This window comes from Macaca mulatta, chromosome 14 (assembly GCF_049350105.2).
Source record: "Macaca mulatta isolate MMU2019108-1 chromosome 14, T2T-MMU8v2.0, whole genome shotgun sequence".
In the NCBI taxonomy this organism is placed as follows: Eukaryota; Metazoa; Chordata; class Mammalia; order Primates; family Cercopithecidae; genus Macaca; species Macaca mulatta.
In genome coordinates, this window is record NC_133419.1 from 84,307,665 (window position 1) to 84,327,838 (window position 20,174).

The following is a 20,174-nucleotide window of genomic DNA, read 5'->3' on the forward strand; positions in this document are numbered from 1 at the left end:
CATTAGATGCTTTAGAGTAGGGTGCTTTAGAAAGTATTTCCATTTGTGATCCCCCAGATTTCACCTACTAAGTTGAAATTCAAAATTGCTATTATTTTTCTTTTCACGACCTTTTCAGATGTCTCTTTTCTTTTCCTAATCACAGTTCCATTTAGACCAAATGACATTCAGAAATTCTCACTTCAGTGGTAATCTGCTTCCTTTTATATTCAGTTTTAAACCATAATCACTACCCTCTTCCCTCAATTGCTCAGATAGTTGGTGTATATTTTATTAAGCAACGACTTGCCGACTTGCAGATTTAAGAAAAGTGCTCTCTTAGAGCAAGTCATTCTAAAGCCCCAGGGCTTAGCAGCACAACGTGGCTCAGCAGATCCTGAGGCCATGCATATAAGTTTAATGAGGCTGTGAAGGCAAAGTGCTTTTAAATCCATGAACTTAGCCTATAGTTAAATGAACATGGCCTTTTTCTCCTTCTAAAGAAGTGAGGAATAGGTGAAGTCCCAGAGATTGGCAGTTAAGATCTGGCTGTGGGCCCCTATTGGAGATGTGGTATTTCAAATGGACACCAGAGTCAGGCAGACCATTGTCAGAATTTTGCCTCTGCTACTTAATTGTTGTGTAACTTCCCTGGGATTTTATTCCATCATTCACAAAATGGGAATAACAATGTTTACAGTGCTTTGTGAGAATTAAATGGCACAACATACATAAGACATACTGGGCACCCCATAAAGATAACAAATATTATAATTAGTTACTACCTGTTCTTTCTACATTCACTTGTGATTTTTTTCTGAATCCTTGAACCCAGTTCATTCTTTCATAAGTGGATCTTCATGACGGTGTAGAGCAAAAGCTCTCCTTTGGCTTTGTTGAACTGTTTACCATTTATTTTTATTATTTTAAGGACTCGCATCAGCTTCTCCACATGAACCAACCCATTTTCACGATGCTTAGGCTTAAATATATTACTGGCACTCAAATTTTTATTGATCAATTGATTTAATCATTCATCAAACACTTATTGACTTCCTACTAGAGTCACTCCTTTCCCCCATGAAGCTCATAGTCTCTGGTGAGGTCAGATGCTTGTTTACATGAAGACAAGCCTGAGGGAGAAAGGCAACAACACAAGATGCTGAGGTAGCACAGAGGAAGCAGTGTTCCTCCACTGGGGATGGAGGGTATGGTTAGGGAAGGCTTTCTAAAGGAGAATGTCTCTGGCTTGTTCTTTTTTTTTGGGGGGGATGGAGTTTCATTCTTGTCACCCAGGCTGGAGTGCAATGGTGTAATCTCGGCTCACTGCAACTTTACCCTTCCAGGTTCAAGCTATTCTCCTGCCTTAGCCTCCAAAATAGCTGGGATTACAGGCGCCCGCCACTACGCCCAGCCAAGTTTTGTATTTTTCAGTAGAGACGGGGTTTCACCATGTTGGCCAGGCTGGTCTTGAACTCCTGACCTCAGGTGATTCTCCCATCTTGGCCTCCCAAATTGCTGGGATTACAGGCGTGAGCCACCGTGCCCAGCCTAGCTTGTTCTTTGAAAGTAAAGGTGTGTTCCAGTGGCAGCTGCCCCAAGGCCTGCTTCCTCTTCCTAAGTCTGTCATCCTCTGGAAGGGAGGGGTCGTGCTCCCATCTCTGGTGCCCCAAAACCCAAGTTTATTTCTCTCTTAACACTGGCAATAACCGGTCCACACCACTGTTGCCTTTTAAAACCTCTTGATAATCTCATGCTGTGTTTGTTGTTGATTCCAATCCAATTATCACCAGGGCTGTGTGGGTAAATGCTTTTAAATGCTCTCTCATCTTGCTCTTTCCCCTCACCCCCTAGCTCTTAGGTATGTATGATGCTAATCTTGTCCCTAAGTAAGTTTCTTCTGGCTCCTTTTGCATCTTTCTTTCTTGTCTTTCCTCCTACCTTTTGTCTCTTGGTGTTCGGTTTTTTTTTTTTTTTTTTTTTTTTGCCTTTTGTAGAAAGATTGGTTTCAATGTAGTCTGTAGCCTCCTTTGTAAAGCAATTAAAAAGTTTTTTAATAAAAAAAAAAAGTAAAGATGTGTTGAGTAGGCAAAGGAAAAAGGGAATTTGGGGCAGAATATAATTACTAAGCCCCAGAGAATGAAACATTAAGGTTTGTCGGGTGAATGACGAGCAATTTGGTGTCATTTGAGTAAACATTCAAGGAGCAGTATAGCTGGGGAGAGGATAAGAGAAGACATACATTTGGATGTATAAATTTAGATGAAAAGTGCCTAAGACAACTGCCTGACATATAGTAAATGCTCGATAAGTGCATTTAGTTTTTTTTTTGTTGTTCTTCTAAAGACCAGCTCTTATTTTATAAAATAATATACATTATGCTTTAAAGCCAGATATTATATTTGATTTTCTTTGTAGCTTGTTCTGTACTCTCGGGCTTTCTGTAAAATTTTATTTTTTATTTTTGGTTTATAGTTAAGAAAGTCAAAGATGGAAAATACAAATTGTGAGAAAATTTTAACGGCTTAGAGAAAAAATTACAATAATATATCCTTAATATTTCAACATCAACAATCACAAAATGAACCAATAAGAGATTAATAAGAAAATCCACTTTTTTTGCTTCCAATAAGAAAATTAAACATCCATATGTCAGCAGACTATTAAAAACGTTTTGTCTTGAATCTATTAGAAGGAGGGAAAAATACGTTCCTAATGATAAATAGAACTATCCAAGTTGAAAACATTTGATTTTCCTCGGCAATTTTCTCAGCCCGTCCTTCTGCCTCCCACACCCCTCCCAATAATCGTCACATCTTTATTTCTTTGGAGTTTGTTTCAGCTTTGTTTTGATAATGATTGTGTAGACACACTACTTTCATTATTTCTCACTAATAGTTACCTAAAGCAACTATTTGTCTGCAATTTTATAGATAATTGTGTTTCTTTTAGAATGCTCTTTGTGTTTCTGCTGCTCATTACTAAGTATACAACAGTGGGGAATTGTCTCTAAAACTCTACTACTCCTTCTTTTCCTACTGGGAAAATCTCCCACAATGAATAATGCCTATTTTTAAAAAATTCAAACATTTCTTTTTCTTTTTCAAATTCAAATTTTTAAAGGGGAATTCAAATATTTAAAAGAAAATAAAAATACAGCAATGTGTTGTTTAACAATGGTAATTATGTCTTTTGGTGATTGCGTGTCGTGGGAACATCTCAGAGTGCACTTCCATGAACCTAGATAGTATAGCCTAATAGACACCTAGGCTGTGTGGTATGGCCTCTTGCTCCTGGGCTACAAATATCTAGAGAATATTACTGTACTGAATACTCTAGGCAACTGTAACACAACAGTAAGTATTTGTGTATCTAAACATGTAAAAGGTACTATAAACATGTGGTATTATAATCTTATAAGACCACTGTTGTATATGTGATCCATTGTTAACTCAAACATCATTATGTGGTACATGAGTATATTAAAAATTTGGATAAAATGGGATATGATTATTTCTATTACTAAGAAAGCAATCATTTATAAAATCAGTTCTTCTGAGTGACCTTCAACAGAGGTATTTATGCATTGACTATTGATTGCATAATAAAGAAGGATTATAAATATCTTCACATGAAGATGTCTATGATATGAGACTGGTTAATTTTTGCACATATTTCCAAGGGAATGGGGTGGTTTCAACCTTTATTTCATATCCCTTTAGATGCCAGTAACCTTTTAAAGATTATTGTGTTCCAATTTTTTTCTAGAAAATCACACCAGTTAATGAAGTACAATTGCATGGAGATTTCTTTTGTAATTTGTGATCCCTTGGCACTCTACTGCACATTGGTTATTATGATAGTCACATTGAAAGAAAAATCTAGGCCAGGTGTGGTGGCTCCTGCCTGTAATCCTAGCACTTTGGGAGGCTGATGGGGCAGATCGCTTGAGCTCAGGAGTTTGAGACCAGCCTCAGCAACACAGTGAAACCCTGTTGCTACCAAAAATAGAAAAAAATGGCCGGGTGTGGTGGTGTGCACCTGTGGTCCCAGCTACCTGGGAGGCTGAGGTGGGAGGATCCCTTGAGCCTGGGAGGTAGAAGTTGCAGTGAGCCAAGATTACACCACTGCATTCCAGCCTGTGTGACAGGCAAGACCCTGTCTCAATAGAAAGGAAAGGAAAGGAAAGGAAAAGAAAAGAAAAGAAAAGAAAAGAAAAGAAAAGAAAAGAAAAGAAAAGAAAAGAAAAGAAAAGAAAAGAAAGAGAGGGAAGGAGGGAGGGAGGGAAGAAGGAAGGGGAAGAGAAGAAAGAAAGAAGGAGGGAGGGAGGGAAGGAGGGAAGGAAGGAAAGAAGAAAAGAAGGAAGGAAGGAAAGAGAAAGAAGGAGAAAGAAAAGAAAGAGAAAGAAAGAAAGAGAAAGAAAGAAAGAAAAAAGAGAAAGGAAGGAGGGAGGGAGGGAGGGAGGGAGGAATGAAGGAAGGAAGATCTAATGCTATAAAATTATTTCTGATTTGGGAAAATACCTTTAGGTGTGAAGAGCAGGTGTCAGTGGTAAGCCAACTAAGAAATCACAATGTTTCATTCCTTAACTCCCCAGGCCATTACACATTCTCCTGTCAAGCATTTTTTTCTTCTTTAAAATAATACCAATAAGATTTACCTGTATTCCTCTATGGTCTTAGTTTAAGATTTTATTTATATAAGTTTCTCATTAATTTAACTAGCTACTAATAGGGGCAAGAGGAAATTGGGGTCAATGGAGATGAAGAGTATATATGACTTCTCAGTGTACACATTTTAATGTTATTTTGATTTTTGAACACATGTATTATGTTAGTATTAAAAATAAAGTTAATATACCACCAAGCATTCACTCATCAAACAGGCAAATATGTTTTCTCAAAATATGTTTAGCAAACTCATGGAAAGCCTGATAATTCTATGCTCCAGCTAGTTGTTATTTGAATAATAAAATTAATTAGAGTATGATGCTGAAGAAAGAGCACAAGAAATGGACTCAGAGCATCTGGGTGCAAGTTCGGCTCATAGTATTTACTAGTTGTGTGACCTTGAGCAAGTCACTTAACTTCACTGAGCTTTACTTCTCTTATCTATGAAATTAGAAAGATGATAATACTACCAGTCTATTTACCTCTTGCAGTTGTTCTGTAGATTCAATGAGAAACACACGTGAGAGCCCTTTGTAAACTGCAAAGTCTTATACTTGTGCTAGTTAATATTTTATATTTCATTTAGTGTTTCCAAGACTCTATTTTCAAATTCTCAAAGCCACTATTAAGTTCATTAGGAAATATGTTTATTTATTTGCTTAATCTTTTGCTTTCTTGCACCAAACAACCAAAGTAAAACTGAGTGTGTATTTGTCTTTAGTTAATCTTGTCAGCAGAAGTGTCAGAATCATTCTTGGAAGCAAAGAAAATCTGCTCTCATAGAATGGCTATTTTTTCAGCATTGAAGATCAATATTTGGGAGCTCCAGTTAACTAACACAACTCCCAACAGGCATTTCAATGGGGATAAATATACTTTGCTACCCACAGTTCAAAGAGAAACTGCAAGGTATGGTCATTTATTTGGTGCATTTGTTCATTCCACAAATATGTATTGAGTGCCCACTCTGTGCTGGGTGCTCCTCTAGGCACTTCGGACACGGCCGTGAGCAAGACAGACAAAACGTGATGCTCTCATGGAGTTTACATTCTGGTGGAAAAATAACTGAGCTTACAGCTTTTTTCGTTCTAAGAACACAAATACCTTAATCTGAAGAGCATTTCTTGCCTTCTGATAAACAGCTTTTAAACTGTTTTTTGGGCCTGGCGTGGTGGCTCGCGCCTGTAATCCCAGCACTTTGGGAGGCCAAGGCAGGTGGATCACTAAGTCAGGAGACTGAGATCATCCCGGCTAACACGGTGAAACCCTGTCTCTACTAAAAAAATACAAAAAATTAGCCGGGAATGGTGGCGGGTGCCTGTAGTCCCAGGTACTCAGGAGGCTGAGGCAGGAGAATGGCGTGAACCCGGGAGGCAGAGCTTGCAGTGAGCCAAGATCATGCCATTGCTCTTCAGCCGGGGCAACAGAGTGAGACTCTGTCTCAAAAAAAAAAAAAAAATAGTGTTTTTTGGTGGCAGGATCCTTGCTTCATGTATCCAAGACCAAACATGAAAAACAAATAAAGGTTGCTCTGGGATTGGGCCCAGAGGTCAGGTTGTCTCCTCCTACACTCCCCATCCCTGCTCCTGCCATCCCTCTCCTAGAGCTCAGGACTCTTCAGAGGACAGTTTATTTGAAACTTCCACACAGGGCATTATCTCCACATCAGTTTTGATACTGAAGACATCCTGTAAATGCCTGCATCCCCAGTCTCCCAAGGGTTTTCTCAAGTTCCTTTCCCCCTCTGGGTCTCATTATCTCTCTCTGCACATAATAGCCACATTATAGAGTTTCTGGTGTTTCTGATAATTATGACAATAACGGCAGTTATCACTTATGGAGGACATACTATCTGTCAGGACAGTGCCAGGCATTTTATATGTACTTCATTTAATTGCCAGAGTCATCCTGTGAGATAGGTGTGAATCATCATTTTACAGATAAAGGATGAGATTCCAAGAAGTAAAGTAATTTCCCAAGGCTACAGAGCTGTTAATGGTGGAGCTGGAATTTGAACTTATCTATCCGATTTCATAGTAGGAATTCTTTTTTTTTTCTTTCTATATTTCAGGCCCATCAGCAGGAAGTAAGGAATTCTTAACTACTGCTGCTTCCCAAACTCTGTGAAGCTCTTTGACCCTCTCAGGGATAGTTCTAAGTATGGTGCAAAGGGCTGATGAGAGCAAAGGGGAGCACAATGCTCACTCAAATATGTGTTGAAGTTTATTATACTAGCTCTCATTTACCGATGGCCTACTCCATTCTGAACATTCTACATCCATTTTCACTAATTCTTCCAGCAACTCTGGAAGGTCAATATGATTATTACTCCTACTTTCTTGATGAAGACTCTCTGGCACAGAGAGGTTGTCACTCACTTGAGGTCTCACAGCTAGTAAGTGGTGAGCCCTCTGCTTGCCTTTATGACAGCTTGGGACCAAACTATTCCTAAAGCCAAACGATTCCTAGAGCCAAGCCCAAGACTCCCACATCCCCCAAAAGAACAACAATTTTAAAAAGAGAAAGACAACATACTCTCCTAGCCTGCATCTGCTCCTAATCCAGGCCCTACTCCAAGCTGCTAGTGTCGGACTCTGTTCTCATTTATAACTGGGTGCTAAACTCTCTAACTCCACCAGCATGAACCCTCCTAACTCTATTTCTTTGTCTGATAAATTTTGTCCCCCCATGTCCCTCTCCTGGCATCTTTTTCTTTTGGTTTCTCCACACCCATTCCAAACCATTTTATCTGTTTCCTCTTCAACCCTTTTATCACGGCATGAATCTGTTTATATTTTCTTCCTTTTATGAGAAACAGGATGGTGCATGGGTTGTTCTGGAGCCTTTCTGCCTGAGACTGAAACTTTGTTTTTTACTCTACTGTATAGTTGTTTAACCTTGGGAAAACCACTTATGCTTTCTGTGTCTCAGTTTCCTCATCTGTAAAATGAGTAAGGGAATATAACCTATATCATAAGATTTTGCAAAGTTTAAATGAGTTAACACTTGCAGAGATTTTAGAAAGGTGTCAGGCATGTAGTGAGTGCTTCATACATGCGAGTTTTAATTATTCTCTTTCTTATAAACATGTCCCATTCTCTCTCCATCTTTCTTTTTCTCTCATCTATATTTTACTCTGCTTTAGCTACACATTTTTTAAAAACAGAGTTTCTATAAAATAAGTTCATTGTCGTTATTCTTTTTTTTTTTTTTTTTCAATTTTGTCTACATTTAAATGCCCACTATTGGCCAGACAGTGTACTAAGGAATAAGAAGGAATATAAAGATGAATAAAACATGCTTTTCTGTGAAGGGTTTGTTAGTTTTTTAATTAGTAAATCATGCTTTCCATGTTTTCATGAAATGGATGAATTTATGTATTTATAGGCCAATATTTATGTCTATTGGCTTTATCACCTACATCGCTACCTGAATCTATCTACTTCTCTCTACTATTCTGCCACCACTCTTTATTTTTTATTTTACCTTTTTTGAGACAGGGTCTTGCTCTGTCCCAGAAGCTGGACTGCTGTGATGTGATCATAACTCACTGCATCCTTGAACTGCTGCTCTGCCACCACACTTATCCAACCAGCATCATCTCTCAACTAGACTCATGCCTTTCAACTGGTCCTACCCCAGCTTCTTCAGTGCTTTCTGGCCTACTCTCTATTTAGCAGCCAGAGCCATCTTTGTGAACAGCAAATCTGATCTTGCCAGCCTCAGGCCTAAAACCTTTCAAAGGTCCTTTCATTGTTTTCAGGAGAAATAACTGAGTGCTTTACACAGTCCTATGTGTTCTGTCTCTGCTTCTCTCTTCTGCCTCCTCTAGAGTTTCTCCCACATTCCCTGGTTTGCTTTTCAGTCCCTCCATTGTACCATCTTCTCTCCTTCAGATATCCTTCACACATCTTTCCCTCCTGAAATAGTCTTCCTCACAACTCCTTTTTCTGCTATGCTTTGACAATGCCTACTCACCCTTCAGATTAAAGAAAGTATTATTCCCGTGGAATGCCTTCTTGACCCTCTACTCTAGGTCAGAGCTTTTGTTTGTCTTCGTTTGCTCTGGTTTAGTATTCTCTGAGTACATTTGAGTACCTAGACTTTAAGATTTTGGATCCAAGTTCTCTTCTTTATCTTGAGCATTCACTTTGTATAATTCATTAGTGTGATTTTACTTGGCTGACTGTAGGTCCATTAGGGAAGGAAGGGGCCATGTCTATTTTGCTCACCATTGTATCTCCAGAGTGCAAGGTAGCATGTCACTCACTGGAATAATTTAATAAATATTAGCCAAATAAAGATTGATTGAATGAATGTTGTCCTGCCACTGCTTAATTTTACCAATGTGCCAGCAATTCTTTATTAATAAAGTAAATTACTTTTAGCAATGGGAACATGATAAATGTGAAGAAGCTGAGAAGAGAATAAGAGATTATCTTGAAACAAAGTGCAATTTGGAATGTTTGTCTTTTAAAGACTTAGGTAATGAGTCTATCAGGAATTCTATGTGAATTAGAAATCTAAAAAGCACATTAAAGATGTATACTTTCTATTTCTTGGGCTTGACTTTCTACCCTAAAGCTGCCACTACTTGTGATTCTGACAGTTCAAGACATCTCCACTATTTCAGCTTTCTGTATCTTTAATGTCCTGAAATTGATTTTTTTATATTAATTTTCTTCAACCTCAAAAAATCTATTTGCAAGCTTAGCAATTACAATTTAATGTATTAAACTGATACGATTTAGGCCACAATGGTTCTATAAACAAAAAGATCATGAACAGTAACTTGTTAATCTTCAAACCCTCAACAAACAATAAATGCTTCTACTTGAATTAAACTTAAAATCATTATTGAATGTTTCAAATCCCATGGTACACAGAGACAGCAAATACACAGATACAGATCTTTCCCCTTCTTCCGAGTGGGTGAAAGATAATTTCTGTGTGTTTAAAATGTTTGGGGAAAAAGGAAACATTTAGAAATTACCTGCTTGTAATAATTGTTATTCGATGGCATGTTTTAATTAGAAGACACAATAAACTAAACTTCATAGAACATCAGCTGGAAAGGGTCTTAAAACTAATCTCTCAAACCACTTTAATTAATGAGCAATGGAATCCATGTTCAGAAAAGTGATATGACTTAGGCATGCTCAATAAAGTTGCAGAGTGAGGGACAGGACGAGAAAAGTGCATCATTACTCATTATTAAATTTGAGGAATGACAAATAGCTATTCAAAGAGATGTGAGGGTAAACTACACTGGGCACCCAGAATACAAAGTGAAGTCAGAAAGTTTTAAAGCCGTCTTGCTTTATAGTCCTTTTTGCATATTTCTGTGGAACATTCTTTTACAGTTCTCTAACACCCTGAAATTCCTTATCAAATTGAAGGATTGTCTAGTGAAGATCTGTGTTCATTTTATAAACTTGTAGAGTCAAGAGTAGTATTAAAACTCTTTATTTCCACAAGGATTTCTTTGGCTTTTTCCAGCATTAATGAGTGACTGATTTATGTCACTAAATGTCAAGACACCCCTCAAATAATATAAAATCACAAGATGAAACTGTCAAAGACAAATACACTTTATTATGGAATGAAAGTTGTTATGGGGATGGGAACTGTAATCATACAATGAGAGGAGGCTATATCTATTATTAATCTATAATCAGCTTTGTAAATATTTTTAACCCCTTTGATATGAGTTAAAGATGTAGCATTCCCAGGATAGATAATAAGATGAAGAGAGTTTTCTGAGTTAGGAGTTAGGAAGTGATGCCCACTTTTGTCCTCATTATATTACTCTAGGTCAAAAACTGACTTTTGGGCATGGGGAGAGGGGTGCAGCATGATTAATGATTAAGGAATCTGGAAAGGACCTTTCCTGAATGAATCTGCAGACTGTTCAGGAATCATCTTTTTGGTCATATTCTACGATGCTATGTGTTAGATGGAGGTTGGGGAGGAAACAAAGGCAACTAGGAGAAGGCTATTAAAAGGATGCAATGAGTGAAGAGACTTCCTGGGAAATGTCTAGTTGCGGGCAGATGCATTTTGCTGTTAGTAGAATGTGTATGTGTGTGGGAGAGTTGTGGAAAAAGAAATGTCTAAGCAATAAAAATCTAGAGTCATGTAAAGTTTTTTTAAGTTTCTTTCCTAATATTTCAGTAAAAATTAGGATATAACTAGATTAATTAGAACAGAATTAATGTAACATATGAGGTGAAATTTAATATTTGGCAATAAGGAATATCACTAAAGCTATAAAGATAAGCTAATTGATAACAGATAAATGAATGGATAAGCAGCTGCTGGCTGGCTGGATAAAGGGTATGCACAAATAAGTTAGGATTGAAAAGAGAAAAAGTGTAATATATTTGAACTATTTGTTGAAAAAATAACTATTTCCAGATCTGTGGCTATTTTAAAAATTAACAATAGTTGCCTACACTTATACTAATGCTGTCATGTATACATCATTCAGTTGTGATGCAGGAACAATAACAATTAACAACAGTAATATGCTAGAAATGAAAGTGATGCAGTATGCATGACAAAGTGGTGAGGCTCCCTCAGAAATTTTTTGACCCCTTTATGTCCATTTGATTATAATAATCTCATTGGATTCCATTCCTTGGGCTATTAAAGCCACTCCCCATCATGAACTACTATAGTAAATTTTAAAAATCAAGGAAATTACTAACTGCTCAGCTAGTCTCAGCTTTAACAGCTGTACCAATTTTAAAATATTAAATGGCTTTCCTATCTAGATGCTGAACTTTAGTTCCTCCATCTGTGAAATGAGTAAACTTGACAAGATGATATTTAAGGATTCCTAAAACTTTTAATTTCTATTTATAGTGATTCTAGTTAAACTACATAGAATCTATCAAGTTTAATAGGTTGTGCATTCATTTCTCCTTATGTATTAAAAATGCAAAGAAAAGACATAATATTAGTGACAAAACTTTCAAGTAATGAAATTTATGCTTCTATCTCACCTAAGTTGGAATTTGCACTAGAAAACTGGTCTTGTCTACTCCAAGTCTTGTATGGTACTCTCTGTTCTGAAAGCTTATCTTAAATGTTCTCTGATGATTCTGAGGCAATTTCTGATCAAGATCCACAGCTGGACTTTAAAAATCTTTCCTGGGTATTTGCGATGCAGTTACGTGAGTTGGGAAAGTGTTTCAACATGCCACAGCTGCTCATTCATATGCATAAGCCTACATAGATGCTGATTTAAAGAAAGAAATATGTCTTGCATTGTAAGTATGTTTCTTGGATGGTGTATGTACTTTCACTTCTGAGAACCTTCAGGTACAGAAGATGTCTATATTTTTCAGGGGATAAACTGTATATTCGTGTCAAGCTTTCATTGTGTCTTTGACCCCATAGAGAAATGCACCATGGTGTCCAACTGTGGTTTAAGCTCTGTGACAGCGGTTACCGCAAATAACATCAGAGTTTCATTTATTGCTGAAAAGAAGAAATAGTTTTCCTTCTGAATTAGCCTCACAATTTAAAAGGAGTTAAATAGATTATTTACATGAGTTTTTGCATTAAAGTGAAGTAAGCTATTCAAATTTAATAGTGAAAGCTTAATGACTTTCCCTTGGTTCACAGAGGCCTCTGTGAGGATAGGAATCAATGTTACTTCATCCCAGCTCCCTGCTTCTAGGCTCACTTGCTGAAGAGGTCATAACTAAAGGCAATGAAGCCTGAATAGGTTCATTGTTTCACTAGCTGAGGAGTTCTAGCAAGACTTACGAATTTGCTTGACATTGGTATTTAGATGGCCAGGTTAGACAAAGTAGAGTTGAATGGCACATGAAATTCTTAGATCTCCTGCTGTTTGACCTATCCCTACTAAAACCACTGAGCCATGACCAATCATTGGGTGACACATGCCAGAAATCAAATCTAGTGGTGCAGCCTCATGTGACTTTACCCAGTTCTCCAGGTAGAGGGAGTCCAACCTAACAGTGACAAGTGACAATTTTTACAGGTCTCCAAGTGTGTGAGGGCAATGCCTCACAAACTCCAATGTGCATACAAGTTATCTGGGGAATCTTGATAAAATGCAGCTTCTGATTCAGTCGAGTTGGGTTAAGACCTGAGATCTTAAAATTCTAAGAAGGCTCTCATTTAATATCTGTGCTTTTGGTCTGTAGACAACATTTGGTAGAACAAAACTCTAGAATAATTCATTTCTTCCTTCAGAAGCCTGCATAGATTACTCCCTCATTTCTTTTAGATCTTTGTTCAAATATCACCTCATTAGCACGGCTTTCCTTGCCCACTACATATTTCTCTGTCACTATCATCTTTCCCCTGCTTCTTCTTTCTTTATACTGCTCATCACCATCTGACACATTTTACATTTATTTGAGAGGGCCTTTTTTTGGTTCACTGTTTTGTTATTTCCTTATAACATGGACTGAGGCATAATAAGTATCCAGAAAAAAATACCTATTGATTGAATGAATGTATAAATGAATAAATGAACCACGTAGTCACTCTGCCACAATTCCATAAACCAGACTACACTTACGAGTCTCCAGGCAATTATGAACTCTGCTTTTTGGGATTTTCTTTTAACTCAAGTACCTTATTAAAGAATAAAGGGTGGATGAAATCAGGTCCCTTCACTATCTACCAAAGTTCCTGATCACTGGTAAGGACTGTACCGTCCACGACTTCTTTTCTACCTGCAGGCCATTCTGAAACCCTTGCAGTCTCTCCAACAATGTCCTGAGAGGTCATATTAAAGGTAAAGGAATTTGTGGTTCTCATAGGGACCACTTGGCTCTTAATCAACTCCATTGTGAGCTTTATCCAATACTAGCTAATGCCTACCTACTTCTCCAAGTGAATATCTGGTGGCTTATTATTTCAAACCGAATCAGTTATCTCACAATAAATGTAGATATTATTAGAAAGAAGGCAGCCAATACAGATCAGATTTGCCCTGATCTAACTTGGGGAAATGTTGTGTTATCTTGTTTGAAAAATGTATAATTAGGTTGTAATCAATGCCCTTTTTATTCATCAATGGTGTCAAAGTTGAGTTTCAGAACTTGAAAAAAAAAATGTTAGTGCTTTAATTATCTTGTCTTTGTGCTATATTACAAAAACAACAGCTGTAGATTTTCTGCAAAGCAGGGGAAACGGAGTTTATCTACTAGGGTTGCTAAAGGTTTTGTAACTGAAAACAAAAAGGGACCATCTAAAAACTGTGTCAACACCAAATGTCCAAACCAGGGATTCAGTTACCATCTCTGCATCTAATGTAAAAACCCCATGTCATTCCTTCAATATTTACTCAGCAAACATTTCTTAAGCACCTACTATTAATATATGTCAACACACTGAAAACATTATATTGCATTTAAATAAGAGCAGACCCATTCAGTAACTCATTAATAAACTATAGTCAAATTCATATTGCATGGATTAACACAAGATAGAAAATGAGTGGCAGAAGGGTCCCTGCTGTCTAGGAGCTCACTTGAGTGGAGAGGTGTGCAAACTGTGATAATGGGTACACCAGGTGTTTACATACAGTTTTGGGGAACTCAGATAAAGAATCAATCAATGCTGACTAAACAGATTAAAGATGGCTTTGCAGTGGAATTGACATCTGAGGGCTCTCAAGATGAGTAGGAATCCTGCAGGTGGAAAGGGAGAAAGGCAGTTCTGGGTAGAGGAATCCACAGAGCAAAGGCACAGTTCAGGAGCAAGTGTAAGAGCAGAGAGCAGTCCTCTGTAGCAGGGGGACAATGAAAAAGGCTGATACTGTGGGTGGTGGAGGGGTGAGTGTGGAATGGAGCACGGAAGTTGGCTGGGAATATATTGTGAAGGGCAAGGAGTTTGTGCACAGGCATCTTGGTGTCATATCTCTTAGAAAGATAATTCTGAAATCAAAGGGGAAGGTGTCTGGGAAGGGTAAGGAAAGGGAAGGGGTACCTATGGGTGCACATGTGTATAAGGCATTATATTTCCTTGTGTGAAGTGGCATTACAGTAACTTCACTAACTGGGTATAGGTAATTAAAGGTTTGCAATAATTAACTTTGCATAGTGCTTAAATGGAATTATTATTGAAGTATAACATATGTAATCCTCTTGAAAGAAAGAAAAACAACAATTTCATTATTTTCCTCTTCTTATGAATGTAATACATGTTAATTTCAAAGTAAGTGCATGATAAAATTGAATTTTAAAAGATAGCAAAAATGAATCACAATCACACCACCAGAGAAAAACATCATATATGACTCTTCAAACTGGTGTTAATTCTACTACCATAAACCAGACACTGAATAAGATTGAGGATGGATAGAGTAATATGGACAACTGGAGACAAGCTCATTTTAAGCAGAAGTGAGTATAATTGTGATCTTGCTTTGTGAAGTGCAACTTGCCAAATATGACATTTATTGCTACATTATGGTAATTATAAATTTTATAAATTATTTATAATTATCACAAAAATATGCTAAGCAGTACGAGGAGCACAATTGGAAATAGTTTTATACTTTGCAATACACATTTCTTTAGCAATTCCTTTATGTCTTTGAAGCAAAAATGAAAAGCGCAAGTAGTGAAAATGGAGAATCCCTTCAACCTTTAATTACCTTCAAGTGATAACTCAAGTACTGAGAAATGGTAGGCTTGTATCCATTAGTTCAGAAACTCTTTAAGAAATGCCAAGTATGACACCAGAGATAGAGCTATCAGTGAACAAAATATAGGTATGGTGTCTGCAATGCATGGAACTCACAATTTTGTAGTTTAGCAAGATAGTCTTTCTCCCTCCACTCCTGAATAGAAATTTCACCCATTTTTCAAGGTCTGGCTCCATTTCCACATTTCCATGGTGCACTCTCGCACTGTCCTGACCCCTTCAGGCTTATCCTTTCTCTGACATTCCATAATTCTTAGAAACGCTGCCATTAGGATCATTCAATTTGATCATATGTTACCAGGAACTATACTCTATTAAATGTATAAAAATCTCTTTTCCCCAATAAGATTTAAAAAATACTTGAAGATAAAGACTATGCTTATTACTTGGGGTTACGGGTAGATTTTTCTGAGCATCTGACAATACTGAGAAATACATTTAGGAAATTTTTGATAAAACATTTGATTATGACTGAACAGTGTATTTACTAAAAGCCTAATTCTTGACCATACTAAAAGAAATGTCAATAAAATCTTCTCTCAGCACTGTCTTAAGGGTTGAATGACTCACAATATGGGTGCAGATAAAGGAGACCTGCTGAGAATTTCCTAACGGAATCTCATGATGCACTCTTCATTTCATTTGTTATTTTAAAGGTAAATTGTTTAATACTTCCTAAAACTGTTGTACAATTTAAACGTCTCTAAACAGCTATTCGATTAATTTTGCATTGAAAACTGCAGTTAAATTAAGGCTCAGTTACACATAAAGTTTGGATAGGACAGGAAAAAAATCTGATTGCTTGATGTTGCCATTACCACATTTCCAACTAATTTAAAGCTGCGACAAACTAGTATACAGTTAGGCTATTAAAACAGAGAAGTCATTCTGTGAATCCAATCTGTACTTTGGCATTTTGCAAAAAGCTTGTTGTTATTTGCAGGTTTCTTTACAAACACTTTAAAAATCAATTTATATGATTTATAGGACGTGCTTTGAACAAGCATTTTGATAAACTACAGAATAATATCCAAATTAAACCTATTGCTTAAAGGAAACCAAGATGTAAGGAGGCTCCAGTAGAAAGATGAAGATTTACATTGATAGAACAGGGACATGTTTGTCCTTTTCTATAAACTTTAAAGCTTGAAATCATTATCAAGAGCTTCTAATTGCTGTATCCATGGTTCTAAACATCTTATTGTCTGCAGAATTGTTTGAGATGAGATTTTTCAGAAACAGGAAAACACGGACATTTATGCTACATGTCAGGTAATGGTGAAGAGCATACAGTTTGAGACTGAAAAAAACCAGCTATTAAGAAAATGCAACATTCTCATGAAAAAGTTCTTACTCTATATGAAGTAGAATTTGTTAATCAAATGGTGCTAGCATATATCTTTTTTCAGTTTTATTTATTTATTTATTTATTTATTTATTTATTTATTTAGAGACTGAGTCTGGCTCTGTCGCCCAGGCTGGAGTGCGGTGGCCGGATCTCAGCTCACTGCAAGCTCCGCCTCCCGGGTTCACGCCATTCTCCTGCCTCAGCCTCCCGAGTAGCTGGGACCACAGGCGCCCGCCACTTCGCCCGGCTAGTTTTTTGTATTTTTTAGTAGAGACGGAGTTTCACCGTGTTAGCCAGGATGGTCTCGATCTCCTGACCTCGTGATCCGCCCGTCTTGGCCTCCCAAAGTGCTGGGATTACAGGCTTGAGCCACCGCGCCCGGCCTTTTTTCAGTTTTATAATGGATGTGTGTGTGTGTGTGTGTGTGTGTGTGTGTGTGTGTATGTGTGTATATATATATATATATATATTTTTTTTTTTTTTTGAGACGGAGTCTTGCTCTGTGGCCCAGGCTGGAGTGCAGTGGCACAGTCTTGGCTCACTGCAAGCTCCACCTCCTAGGTTCACACCATTTTCCTGCCTCAGCCTCCCAAGTAGCTGAGACTACAGGTGCTCGCCACCATGCCCGGCTAATTTTTTGTATTTTTAGTAGAGATGGGGTTTCACCATGTTAGCCAGGATGGTCCTGATCTCCTGACCTTGTGATCTGCCCGCCTTGACCTCCCAAAGTGCTGGGATTACAGATGTGAGCCACTGTGCCCGGCCTATAATGGATACTTTTTAAAGCATTTATTCCTGCTAAAATACAAGTCTACTAATATTTAACAAATAGAAAGACTTTTCAAAACTATCTGAGAAGAGAATGTTTCCTTGGTGTTGTCATCATCCATCTGTGACCATCGTAAATCCCCTCTTCCCCACTCTCTGGCCATATCTGGCCTAGGCCACATAAAAGAAAACATTTATTAAAACTTTGGAATAAATTAATTGCAAATTCTAATTCTCAAGCCAGGCACAACTGAAAGTAACATGTCAAAACATGCATGGAAGAAAATATTTTCTCTATTCATGGGCAGAGCATGTGATTGGCCACCATTAATAAGATCTAAGCTGTCATAGGCAAGACACAAACTTCAGGCTTCCAAACAACAATAGACCCATTGATACTAACAAATCATCACTTGAAAAGGAGCTCCTAATACTCATACGCACAGAGGCTCTTCCTTGATGACATCTTGTAGTCTTATGTTCAGCTGTTTAACACTCCTCTTTGCTAGCCATGTGGACCAAAAGCAATGCACTTCATTTCTTGAAGACAGTAGCCATATTCCTCTTATTTTTTTTTTAATAACAAGATCTGACCTATAATTGTGTGCTTACATTAAGTACATTTCATTTCTAAAGGAGCAACCTATACATGCATGTTCTAAGAAATCAACCATACAATAAGTAACATACCAGTTGTCTCATTGAGTCTCATTTTAAACACAGAAACAGACGTTTAAATAAACCAAAGAGCAGGGCATGGATAATCCAATTTAGGATATCTCATCAAGTTTAAGTTGGCTAATCCAATTTATATAATCTCACCGAGTCTCATGGTTTACAGTGATTTATTTCAAACAAGGGATATTGTAGGAGTAAAGGTAAAGAAAATCCCAATCAAGAACCTCCAAAAGCCATGTTAGTGTTAATGAGAATTAAGTTGATGTCATGAGGAGAGAATATGGTCTACTGGTCTATTTCTGTAGATGAAATCTCTCCCCTTTGCTTCTTAAGTCTTAACTGTTTTTACAGCATTCATTGGTGACCGAAAGTGTGTACCAGATAAGAATATAAATGAAATAAAGCTGATGCTGGTTGCTATTTATTTGAATTCATATTTTCATAGGCCTTTCTAACTGCCTGATATTTTCCTGGAAGATTAGAGATAACAAAGCCATGGTTCATGTTCTTTGGATATGAACCATCAATTTTTCTCTATAGGTAGGTTTAAAAAACACTAATGATGGTGACTCTAGTTAATATAAATGATTAGTAATGAGGGTACAGGTCCACACAGAGACATATCAGAACATTATTAGTTTGAGTTCTGACTGACCTTCAGGTTGATATTGTGCTATAATCGTCACTGTCTGTCCAGCCCCCTTTAGTGCAGCAGCTGCCTGTTCGTGGGATGCACCACGGAGGTCAATGCCATTCACCTGAAAGAAAGGAAGCCAGAGAGTTTTGGTATTTCATAAGGCAGATTATTCTGATAGAAGAAAAACGTTTCCCCCAAACCAGGCTGTCTAACATTGTATCACATGCCTCAGAAACTCCTCGTATCCTACTTAGGTGTTTATGGACTTTCATGGTCTTAATCACTTTTAGTTAGGAGAGACATTAAATTTCATCTTGTGGTGTTTGTGCCATGGTCTGACTAGGTTGGAAACATTTTTATCTATCCATGTTCTAGTGTATGCATTTAATATGCCTCTGTGAGCTTCCTAGATTTCTAGGGTAAATAGGCATAAATAGGAGCCTCCAAAATTAGAGGGAAAACAGGATGATAGAGACACATGTAATGTAATAGACAAATACATGCTGAAAGATTAAAACATTCAGATGAGATTCTGGGGACATGGTATAAAATGGGGCCAGCTGGTTGCAAAATCCCTCTCTTTGGTCAGTTGCCTAGCCTTGTCATCCTGAGCCTGGTGAGACAGCCCTAAGCCTTGTTTTAAAATATACTTGACTGTCCTATTTCTCATATACAATTCCAGAATGGATTCTGACAAAAATGAAATAAAGGGTGCTCAGAGTTTATTTAGCTATTGCTAACTCCCATTTTAGGTCCTATACCGAAAGAGAAACAGAACATCTTAAAAGTTCCAAATTCTGCCAGGGTGAAAATCATTCTTAAGTCAAATTTAATAAGAAGCAAATGCTAAAATTTTTCTTGAATCAATTCAGTCTAAGTCAATACAATGTAATTAATAAGTGCTCTCCAATGACAGAGTTCTCTGTCTGCCCCAGAAGAGGGACATTGACTGGAGCACAAAGGGAGACAAGATAAACCCCCAATAAGTTTTTCTGATGAACACACAGTAGGTATGGTTTTCTAACCTACAAAAAACTAGCTTTTTGCAGGATAGCAGAATTCTGCTTCCTTTTGTTCATGGGGCAGGTTGACACGGGCTATGAAAGAAGAATAAAAGAACTGATTAGCTTATATACATTCAAAATATATAATTGTATTTTGCTTTTCATCAGTCCTATTTGACAATGACATTGGGTGGTAGATGGGGCTTACTACTTTGTTTCCCCATCAGGTCTGGGACATCTATATGCTTAAATTCCACATCCTCATCCTCACATAATAACTTTGTTAACATCTCCTTATTCTCTTTGGTAATTTTCCTTGCCTCATCCCTGGCTTTCTAGTGTGGTGAACTCCTTACAGAAAGCATTGATTACATGGTAACATTGGGGAGTCCACT

General features: G+C 37.5%; 1 protein-coding gene across 12 annotated transcripts in view; it reads right to left on the reverse strand.

Annotated features, from left to right (window-relative positions):
- Positions 1-20,174, reverse strand: part of DLG2 (discs large MAGUK scaffold protein 2) — a 2,228,225-nt gene that overhangs the window by 315,080 nt on the left and 1,892,971 nt on the right. For all 12 annotated transcript variants that reach the window (XM_077964104.1, XM_077964105.1, XM_015115421.3 and 9 more), the window contains one exon: positions 18,794-18,896. In XM_077964104.1, the coding sequence (XP_077820230.1) occupies positions 18,794-18,896 (103 nt within the window). The remainder of the gene's footprint in view (positions 1-18,793; positions 18,897-20,174) is intronic.